This window comes from Mytilus edulis, chromosome 7 (genome assembly GCF_963676685.1).
Source record: "Mytilus edulis chromosome 7, xbMytEdul2.2, whole genome shotgun sequence".
Taxonomy (NCBI): domain Eukaryota; kingdom Metazoa; phylum Mollusca; class Bivalvia; order Mytilida; family Mytilidae; genus Mytilus; species Mytilus edulis.
In genome coordinates, this window is record NC_092350.1 from 39607667 (window position 1) to 39619089 (window position 11423).

General features: G+C 30.9%; 1 protein-coding gene across 1 annotated transcript; it reads left to right on the forward strand.

The window, feature by feature from the left end:
- The first annotated feature begins 4317 nt into the window (after positions 1-4317).
- Positions 4318-7690, forward strand: LOC139483117 (perlucin-like protein). Its single transcript, XM_071267150.1, has 5 exons — positions 4318-4343; positions 5111-5259; positions 6759-6862; positions 7230-7311; positions 7455-7690. Exons 2-5 carry the CDS (start codon positions 5112-5114, stop codon positions 7688-7690), a joined length of 570 nt encoding a protein of 189 aa, XP_071123251.1. The 5' UTR covers positions 4318-4343; position 5111.
- Positions 7691-11423: the final 3733 nt, after the last annotated feature.

Below are 11423 nucleotides of genomic sequence, written 5' to 3' on the forward strand. Positions count from 1 at the left end.
AAAAATTATTTTGTAATCTCCTAACTAGGAATTAGATAAAAGTTTTAAAAAAAAACCAGTCGACATGTTTCCGCTTCGGATGGAAATGTAACTTTTGTTATTATTACTGTAAAGATTAATTAGAAATATTTTGCACAAACAAACACATAAAAGATAGGAATTTATATATATATGGAAAATGTTTTAGCCTTTAATGACAATTTAATGACTAAATTGAGTCTCAAAGTTGAGAGTAAAATATGTCTCAAAGTCCAACCAAAAATAGTGGCTTCAGAATAATGACGTCAAAGACAAAAAATATAATAGACTTTGAAGAAATCATAATTATTTGTACTACATGCCGCCTACGGAACCCTCCAAGAGTTGTTGTAAGAAACTCTTACGAGCAGAGAGCGTGGCACGTTCTATACACGAGGCATCAGTTTTAAAAGAAATTGGTTAGACGATTTTTAAAGTTTTGTTTTTTTAGCGTCGTCGGCCACCTGTTTACTATAAGTATTATCAGTATCACCAACACTTATGGCAATGTCCGCATGGAATAGTTTGAAAGGCGCCCTTATTTGAACAATAACTTGAATAAAAAGTCATTTTTAAAAGTCAAGTTTCAGTTAAATTGGTGTGAAAATAAATCTGAGTGATATTTTATGTCACAAACTCAAAGGCCACTGGAAATGTGATACAATATATGCCTAAAATTTCAAGATTTATAATTTTCTTCGTATACACAGTCAAAAGGCTTCGTTAAACCAAACGGGTAACACTTACTTGTAGCAGATTCTGCACTCGTTTTGATCAACTTGTAACGTTGACGTAAATCACGTGACACTCCAATTCTAGTAACGTAATACGAAAATATACAAGTTTCACGTACCGGTACCGGTACAAGTTTTCGATCTCAACCTTTCTAGGTTCAAAACCTTTTTGACAAATTTCATCCTCTGATCAACAATGCCGACCATGCTTACACATGCAATTACATCAACTGAGTAAATGACTAGAAGAGTGTTAATAATAATACATCGGATACATAGCAGAGGGACGAAAGATACCAGAGGGACAATCAAACTCATAAATTGAAAATAAACTGACAACGACATGGCTAAAAATGAAAAAGACAAAATAACAAACAATAGTACAAATGACACAACATATAAGACTACAGAATAAACAACACGAACCCCACCAAAAACTAGGGGTGATCTCAGGTGCGCAGGAAGGGTAAGCAGATCCTTCTCCACACGTGGCACTCGTCGTGTTGCTTATGATATACCAAATCCGGTAAATAGTATATTTCGGTAGATCACATTTATTAAAGGGAAGGGGATTGTAGTTACGACGTAAGGAACATATCCGATATAATTTGTGAAACGGTTATTTCATAACGGTCAACCAACTCGTGATGGCGTCAGTAAAATTTACGAAGAGATGATTTCAGTTTCATCATTTGGAACTCTTGATTGAATAGCATCCTTTTGAGCAACAACCCTCTATCAAGAAAATCATGATAGGAAATGCAAGCACGGGAATATCGTATCAATTAGGAGATATATACACCGTATGCAGGTGCTGCTGTAATGTTGCTACTTAGAAATGGAAAGTTCACAATTGGAAAGCTGGAATCATCTCTTTTGTCGTAAAGTTTGGTCATTGTCAATTTCTAGATGTAAGTCAAGATATGAGGCCGAGAATATCTGTTGTATCCTTTTTCTCTAGTTCAATGGGATAGATGCGTTCGACACAGTCACCAAATTTTTAAATATTTATTGAAAGAACATCATCTATATAGCGGAAAGTAGAAGTAAAGGATATTGTCAACTTCTTATCTTTCTTCACTAAGAAGTTCCTGTATGAAGTCAGCCTCATAATAATAAAGAAACAAGTCGGCAAGAAGAGGGGCACAATTCTGAACGTTGTCTATGTAGAAATCAACCATTTTGATAATGTCAGTTTCAGAGAATGTTTTGTTTGAATCAGATGGATTCTTTACAAAATAGGATTTATCCCTTCCTAAGACAAGGTACTTGTATCTTAGTTGGCCATTCTTATTTTTGAAACATAATCGCAGTAATTTAAACTTGCATTTTGAAATATTTATATGAATTAATTAAACAGGACATTTCTCCAGATGGCAAACATTAAATAAATTCGAATTTTAGTCTAAAATTACAATTACAAAATCGCAATGATAAATGGACTCACATTCAATCAAGGAACACCTATTGGAATTCCCAAAAAACGTTTATTATCAGGTCATTCTTACCTAATTTTTACTAAAGTGACACTAGATACAAGTATAGTAATTAAACATGTAGTATAGCAATGATATTTGACCAGTGGATATGTTTGGGTAAAGCAATAGGGTTAGTGATAACAATTAGGTCACATTGACCTACATTTTCCAAATGAGTGACATGGTTAAGTTTTTTTGGTATTCAGGTCAATATCTCGGGTAAAGAATTGTATAGCTTTGTTACTTAACCAGTGGATATATTTTGGATAGTCCAACATGATTCAGCAAAGTGCACAGGACAAATAAAAGTCATAAAGCATTGTTCTCATTTATTTACAAAAATAATAGATTTTCATATTGTTTACAATGTAGTTTTAATTTATTTGTCATGTATATTACATTGGCAGTAAACGGTATCAAATTTATCTTCAATCTTTTTTTCTTATTGCACTTCATTTCAATTTCTTTTCTATATGTTTTCCATCTTCTTAATTGTTGAATGACACATTATCATTATATGTATAGGAATGCAGAAACAAGATAGCGAGTACTACAGAGTTTAAAAGGGCCCATTTCATAGTTCTGATAGTACATTAAAACAAAATCACATAAATACCGCTGAGGAAAATTCAAATCGGAAAGCCCCTAATCAAATGTCACAATCAAAACTTCAAACAAATCAAACGACTGAAAAACAACTGTCAAACTCCTGACTTGGTAGAGGCATTTATTAATGTAGAAAATGGTGGGTAAAACCTGGTTTTAAAGCTAGCTAAACCTCTCACTTGTATAACAGTCGCATAAAATTCCTATAGAATTCCGCTGTTCAAAAGTCTTAAATTGATTAAGAGAAAAACAAATCCGGCCTGACAAAAACTGAAAATCTCACAAAACCTGAGGATAATTTAGTCAGAAAGGGGAGGAGGGGTGGTTGAATCTTAGTTCCTTGATAATAAATCATTAGTATAAGTTTTGAATTACATGCCTTTATAACTGATTTTCGTGTTTCAGTTATGGTATATTTTGTTGATGAGGTACAATGAAATATAATATATTATTTATTATTTAAGTTGTTAGAAATGAAAATGCTTCAGCTTTTGTCGTTTCATGTTTTAAAAAATTTAGAATTAAAAAAAAGTAATTTACAAACAGTTCAGGAACATGGTTGGTACGAAATATATTTTTTTCAGAATCTGGAATAAATCAATAAAACTGGGGCGAAAGATACCAGAGGGACATTCAAACTCTTCAATCGAAAACAAACTGACAACCCCATGGCTTAAAAAAGAAAAAGACAAACAGGCAAATAAAAGTACACAAAACACAGCATGAAAAACTAAAGACTAAGCAACACGAACCCAACGTAAAACTGGGTGGGGGGTTTCAGGTGTTCCGAAATAGTAAGCAGATCCTGCTCAACATGTTACACCGATAGTGTCGCTTGTATAATTACAAACCGGTAAATAGTTTAATTTGGTAGGTTCCATTAGGGAAAAGGTAACGGGATTGCAGTTACGACATAAGTAACCTATCCGATATCATCTGTGAAACAGATATTTCATAACGGTCAACCAACTCCGTATGGCGTCCGTACAATTTACGAATGGATGATTTTAACTTCATTATTTGGAACTCTTGGTTTAAAAGCTTTTAATAACTGCCTAAACGTTAATCAACTTTAATAAGGGAACAATTTTTATATGTATTTTTTATCAACAATTAATGGTTAATATAACCACACAGTGATATTTTACCTAATTGTACGACAGTATTCAATCAAACGTTATTATTCCGAATTGAGCATCCGATAAAAATTATGTATTGTTACTGAAATTATGTTTTATCTATTTGATGTTTGCTTTATTATTTTATTGTTTTAAATGGTTATTACCGAAAAGGGAAGTAATGACTATATTACACAAAATGATACAAGAAATATAGGATCCTTCCAAAAATAAAAGTAATATCATATTTACTTCGAAATATGCATGATCAAATTACAGTATGATAAAATTGACTGACACACGCTATATAAATATAATTTTTTATGAATATATATATATTGATACATTTACTTTGAATACACCAAACTCGTTATCTTTTGAAGATCAAGGTAAGAAAATGTAGTATTTTATTTCGATTTACTGTTAATATGTGAACACAAATATGCCACGAAGTTTATTGTTATGCAGTTTGAATAAAAAATCAACATGCATGTGTGATATCATAGTCTTTAAATACTTATGTTGTGTAAGTCCATGCATCGAATTGGTATATTTAATAAAGCGTCAGTTTTCCAGTTTGAATTGATTATGCTAATAGCCGTTTATTGAATTGTTATTAATTATCATTTTCGTATGATTGATAGATAAAGCTACGCAATTATATCAAAGGAAGGTTCACACAAAATGGATACATGATTTTTTTTAATTTAACAATAAGCAATGCAAAACATTCACCCCATGGCGTTTCATCAAAAGTTTGAAATCTTGTTGAATGAATTGATCCATCTAATTTCTTTGTACTTATAATCCATCGTAACATTGTTTAACAAAGTCAATGCTACAAATAACGTTGTTGAATATTGCTTGACTGGACGTATTGTCGTCCTTCACTGTCACACTTTTTACTTAAAAAATAAAAAAATGAAATTTAGCACTTATATATTTAATATTTACAGAAATCTATAACAAATTTGCAACAATAACAGTGATAAAGAAAGATCCTTTTCTTTTTGCAGTAAATACAGAAAACGTTAATACTATTCCACTGATCTGCCATTGGCAAGAAATAAATAACAAAATATATTAAAAAAAAATTACCTATAAGGCATTTCCATTTATAAAACATTATTTGAATTACGTTTCTATACATTTCTAGAATGATTGCTCTTTTGGTTGTTCTGGTTGCTACGTATGTTCAGGTCGGTGGACAAAATGTATGCCTTGAAACCAAAGAAAAAGGTCATTTGAATCAATTAAGAAACACGTTAAAAGGTTTTATCTCTGACTTGGAAAAGGGCCTTAAAGGTTAGTTCTAGTCAATTTATTTCGTTATCCTTGTCTGGAGATAATTCCTATTTGTCTAGAGAAAATAAATACTTCAGTACGAATTGAATAATGTTTATAAAGAGTAAACAAATAACTTTTTATAGTAATCATTATTTCTGAAAAAAAAGAGAAGCGAAAGATATAAAAGGGATATTTAAACTCACAAAATGACAAACAATATAACAATGAGAAACATATAGAAAGGGAAGTCTGTCATTCACGTTAGTAAAACTGCAAATTAACTACTGAAACTGGAATAAATACATTGTTAACCAACATTCGATCTTCAACTATATGAAAGTGTTAAAAAATATATCTTGTTCTCTATTTGTCACAACATCGAAAGGTTTTGAATTACCTGAGTAAGAGATTAGTTTACATCACACAAGTTTGAGAACATCCATTACATAAAATTGTCTGAGGATTTAAGTGCTTTCTTACATTAAAGAATATTGAACTGACTAACACTACATTTTTATAACTCAAATTGTCTTATTTTCTTATCAATTTTTGTTCATGTATGTATTTTACTTTATATAGAACCACTCATTCGGGCTACTTTTCAAGCAAACTTCAAACAAGACAATGGAATTTATTTCAAACAAAATAGTGTATTGCATACATGTAGTTGTAAATTTATTCAAATAAAATCCCAAAGGCTTGTGACCTCTGTTAAACCATATTGAACATTTATTCAATATAATAATATAACATAAACAAAACAAAAAAGGCAATATATTTTTTTTTTAAATGAAAAAGTTTCTTTACTGCCAAACTTCGTAGAACAAGCTAGAATGAAAATTAGTTTGGACAAACACAAATAATACTTTATTTGACAACCGCCACGTCCAAAATGTGCACAATATCAATTATCATAATTTTTTTTAACTTTTGTTCATGAATAAAAAGTAAAATCACAAAAATACTGAAATCCGAGGAAAATTAAAAACGAAAAGGCCCTAATCAAATGTCAAAACCAAATGATAAAATAGATTAAATATAACATGATTGGTTTTGATTTAATTGATAAACATTTACAATTTTCGGTTAAATGTCTAGTCTTAATGTCCAATTAGCCAAAAAAAAAAAAAAAAAAAGAGATTTGTTATCAAGTTTTGAAAAAGTGAAAAAGGTATTAATTAAATTTGTACATGTTATCTTGTATTTTAGCAATTTTTTTTCCACAATGGGATTTCTAACAATAAACAAATAATAACAACAACAAAAAACCCGACAAGATACAAATTTATCAACGTGAGTTGTGAAAAACGTTCAGTAACATATCAATTGAACATCTAAATATCTGATTACGATGGAAGGATAATGGATAAATACATTAAGAACATTATCATTAATGATATAAGGTGACGATATATGTCTCTATTTTCTTCCTTCGGATGTTTTTTAAAATTTTCAAAACACATTTTTCTATGAACTTTTGGAGATATTGAATAAAATATATTCTCTGAATATTGAAGAAAAACACATTGTGGGAAATGATGGTTGTAGTAAAGACTGGGACCGTTTTAGAGATCATTGCTACTTTGTTAGCAAACACAAGAAAAGTTGGTTTGAAGCTGAGGTAAGAAAACATATTATATTAATTTGTTGGTTAGATAGATTTAATACTGTTTCCTTCGTAATTTTGTAAGAGTTGTGTTTTGTGTTTGATACCGTTCTGAAGAGCAAACACCTTATCAATAGTTATTTTATTCAGTGTGTTCTGATTTTCTGCTACCACTGTCTCAAACCCTATGATTATGTTTCAAGTTGCTATCTGTCATAATTAGACAGTTAAATTTTAACTAGGCCATTTGTTTTCACTCTTCGTTTGTTATACACAAGTTTATTTAATAGGGTAGAAGTTGTTTTAGTTATCATAATTTCATGGTTATGCTGTAAAATATTCTTAATAACAAATATGAAAAATAGTGTCTTGTTTATTTTAGCGTTTTTGCCGATCAAAAGGTTCATCTCTCGTCAACATTAAGGATGACAATGAAAACAACTGGGTAATGTCGAAATTTAAAGGTAAATAATATGACTTCCAAAATACTGTTTTAACCAAATACACAGTAAATACTTTTACTTTCTTGAACATCTCAAAGGTAGTGTGTCTAGTTACGTTTTATTTAGATAATATTGTTTAATATCCATTACAATATATGTTTTAGAAGCTAAAGTAAACAATGCATGGTTGGGAGCTACTGACTGTGATTCAGACAAGTGGATATGGGTGTTAGACTTTCAACCTGTTAAATATTTTAAATGGCATGGAAATGAACCGAATGGTGGAACTGGTGAAAACTGTTTACAGATGTACCCATATTCCGGAGGGGGATGGAACGACACACCTTGCAAGATCACACTTGATTTCATATGCAAGAAACATGTTGTAAGTGCATATTGAAAAGAATAATAATGAAATACTTAATCGTCATGTTTTGAATGCGTTTAATAATAATTCCTATACCTAATATTGGCTTAAATCAAATAACTTCGAAATAACTCATGACAGTTTATAATGAAAAAATACATATTAGAAATCTTTTGAACATCCTTCAACAAGAGATTTTAAAAAAAAAGCAGTAACACAAGGAAAATATGTCAATAAAAACATAGATATAGTTGCATAATAAAAATAAATACGTACATTTTAAAACTGAAGCTATAATGATTTAGCAACGAATATGTCAGTTAAAAAAGAAATCAAACAACCCTATCTTTTAAAATAGCAATTTTAATTTTCTTTTTCGTTTTTCAGATAAATGGCTGCTCACCAAAACAGATAAAACAGTGAACGAAATAAAATATTCCAAAGGTACAAGGGGTGTCTTTATTTATAAAATGTACACAGGCGAAGGATATCTGGGTTGATCAGTGCGAGTCATTTACCTGTGTTACTGGAATTAATTTCCAATTTTTTATCGATTAAATCTAATATAAGAACATGAAATACCATGACAACCTTGCCATAGTCAAAAATAGAGAACAGCATTATTATGCATTATACGGATTTTGATTATCCGTTTATTGTTGTGTTTATCCTCCCAAATGTTTTTTATGTGCGCTTTAATCTTGAATATTTTCTTGAGGGTATCCGATTAAAGTAAATTTAAGAACATAAGAATTTGAATCAATCTTTTCCATTTCTACTTACCTGTAGACTGCTGATCATCTTTATGATGCAAATTATTACATATGACACCATAGTTGAGAGAACATCACACATACATTGAATTTTAATAAATAAGATCTCACTAAATCTTTTTGCTAGGATAAGCAGTTCTTCTTTTAAATGTGGCATATGTTGTGTTGTTTATGTCAAATTCGGGAATAAAATAATATTAAGTACAATTCGTAACAATGCAAAAACAAAACATAACTGAACAAAAAACTGAACTCCAAGGAAAATTGAAAGCGGAAAGTCCCTCATCGAATGGCAAATTTAAAAGCGCAAACACAAAACAAATGCAAAACAACTGTCATATTCCTGACAACTACTTCCTCATTTAGAAATGGTGGATTAAACATGGCGTAATAGCTAGCTTAACTTCACAGTTGTATGACAGTCGCGTAAAATTCCATTATATTGACAACTGTGTTAACAAACAAACAGACATTATAGTTATAAAATAAGGATACAGCAGTAATCGAGATAACTATCCACCAGAGACCAAATTACGTAGAAATTAACAATATGACATCATACAATAATGGACTGAACCCGTATTGCAAAGTAAGATATTAGGGACCCGAAATGACATATGACATTTACATCAAACGCACTGCCTTTCTGTACAAAATATATATAAAAAAAAAGGTAATCGAATATGGCATACAGCAACAAAAAACAACAACTAAATTGCAAGTTCTGGGTTAACGATAAAAATCCTCTGCTAAAAAAGTAAAATCACAAAAAGACTGAACTCCGAGGGAAATTCATAACTCTTTGTCAAATGTATCTTCGATGATGTTCGACGCAAAATCATTTAAAAAATTCTAAACTTTTAAAAATAAGTACAGCTTATGAAATAAAGAGGACAAATTGTATAGCCAAAGCAAGACAAGGATTAAGAGCTTTGCGTTACGAAAAAAACGCCTATTGTATTGTATTGACAGTATGCGTTTTTGATAATACTCAGAACAAGAGTGCTCCCCAAAAACATCGGTTTTATTAAGTTAATATTTATATCCTCTGTAGTAACGGTGCTTTCTTATTGAATTCCGTTACTTCATGTGCTTCTCATGAATTGAGTTATGAGGAGGAAAGATTAAAAATGACAGTCGTAAACTTTATAGACCCCATCACTAATTGGTTGATATATACGATGTGTCTAGACTGATTAACGTCATTTTTACCACGTCTTTGATTTTGGTTTAACATCTTTTTCGTTTGTCTGCTAAATACCGAGCTTGACCTATTCCCGAATATGACTGTTTGTCGAGCGGGAATTTGATTGTTATACGACGTGTCTCGGTACAGCCAACAATCATTTATTTAGTCTCTAGTATCATGTTTCTTTTGTGGTACAGTTTGATGTTGTGTTACATCTTATCGTTTGTGGTTTGTATTCTATATGTTTGGTACATTTCATAATTGTCTTATTTGTGAGTCTAGTTAATTTCAATTTTCCTTGGATATTACAGTATTAATTTAAAGTAGTCTTTCAAGACCGTCATAATCATAGTAAATAAATTGACCAGTATTGTGAAAATGATTGTAAATATTTGTTCCATATAATTGTATGAATTTTAAAAGATTATATATACGTCACTAAAACATGTCACTGTTTGTGGTGTCCTCTGAAATCGTTAAAGGAATATGTCCTTTATTATTCTGCGGTTTACATGTTGAAATGTACTACCCCGCCACATTATTTATGTATGTGCCTGTCCCAAGTCAGGAGCCTGAAATTCAGTGGTTGTCGTTTGTTTATGTGTTACATATTTGTTTTTCGTTCTTTTTTACATAAATAAGGCCGTTAGTTTTCTCGTTTGAATTGTTTTACATTGTCTTATCGGGGCCTTTTATAGCTGACTATGCGGTATGGGCTTTGCTCATTGTTGAAGGCCGTACGGTGACCTATAGTTGTTAATGTCTGTGTCATTTTAGTCTTTTGTGGATAGTTGTCTCATTGGCAATAATACCACATCTTCTTTTTTTATAATATCTAAATATTTATTTATGCGTGTCTAGAAATCTGAACTGAGTGCTCTTGCATTTGTCTGTTTTGTAGTCCTGTCACGTATTGTTGTTATTTCAGCGATATATTTCAGAATTGCCATATAAGCAGACGGTTTGGCTAAACATAAAACTTAATGTTCTGTAAAAAAGGCCACCAATTTGCTCAGGCACACTCCATTGTTGCTGATTTTTAATGTAGTTTTTATAAAAATACGAATACCAAAACAACAATCATTCATATGTAAAGCCAAAGTCAAATATGTCTACAACTACTGGCCCTTGAATGTCCTTTGATGTGTTAATATCATCTCTACGCACAAAGTCTATAACTCATTAAATTAAGTCATTTAAAAAAATCATAACAGTGCACATTGCTGAGACCCAGTGAAGCTAGTGAATTACGCCCTATTCTATTTTTTGGCGAACACCATATTCATATGAAACAGTTGATGAAAATTACCAGGTATGCATTAAGTAAACGTTAGTAACATCGTAGTCGTAGTTCATACATTTTGTACTTAAATGCCTTACGTTTGTAGTAGTGTTTTTCAAAATAGTATTTTATATAGAATATAGGAGATATTATAAGTGTATCAGTGTTCTGTCCATAGGAATTTTAACACCAATCCTGCAATATTTATTATGAAAAACTCAGTATCGGTGTTAATTATGTAATTGGTGCGAGTCGCAAGATATAAAAAATATTGTATATAAAAATAAAAAAATCATGCAAACAAATGTCTTAAGATAAAACTGAGATGTTGTCTATCGATATCACAAACGATGATACATACGTTTCATACAATCAGTTAAGCCGGCTTAACTCACCGTTTCAGAATCTAATACACTCTGGATAATATTTTCAAAAGCGTACACCAAAACGTTGTGATTGGTTTATCACGTTCTAAACAATGGAAATTGGACCAATGACGTAACGATATTTTTATTTTGGTGT

What these genes read in the sequence shown, in the direction of transcription:
- LOC139483117 (XM_071267150.1), top strand. Translation starts at nt 5,112, where the DNA reads ATGATTGCTCTTTTGGTTGTTCTGGTTGCTACGTATGTTCAGGTCGGT. An exon ending in CTTGGAAAAGGGCCTTAAAG is followed by an intron (nt 5,260 to 6,758) that starts GTTAGTTCTAGT and finishes TGAATATTGAAG; the next exon opens with AAAAACACATTGTGGGAAAT. An exon ending in AAAGTTGGTTTGAAGCTGAG is followed by an intron (nt 6,863 to 7,229) that starts GTAAGAAAACAT and finishes TGTTTATTTTAG; the next exon opens with CGTTTTTGCCGATCAAAAGG.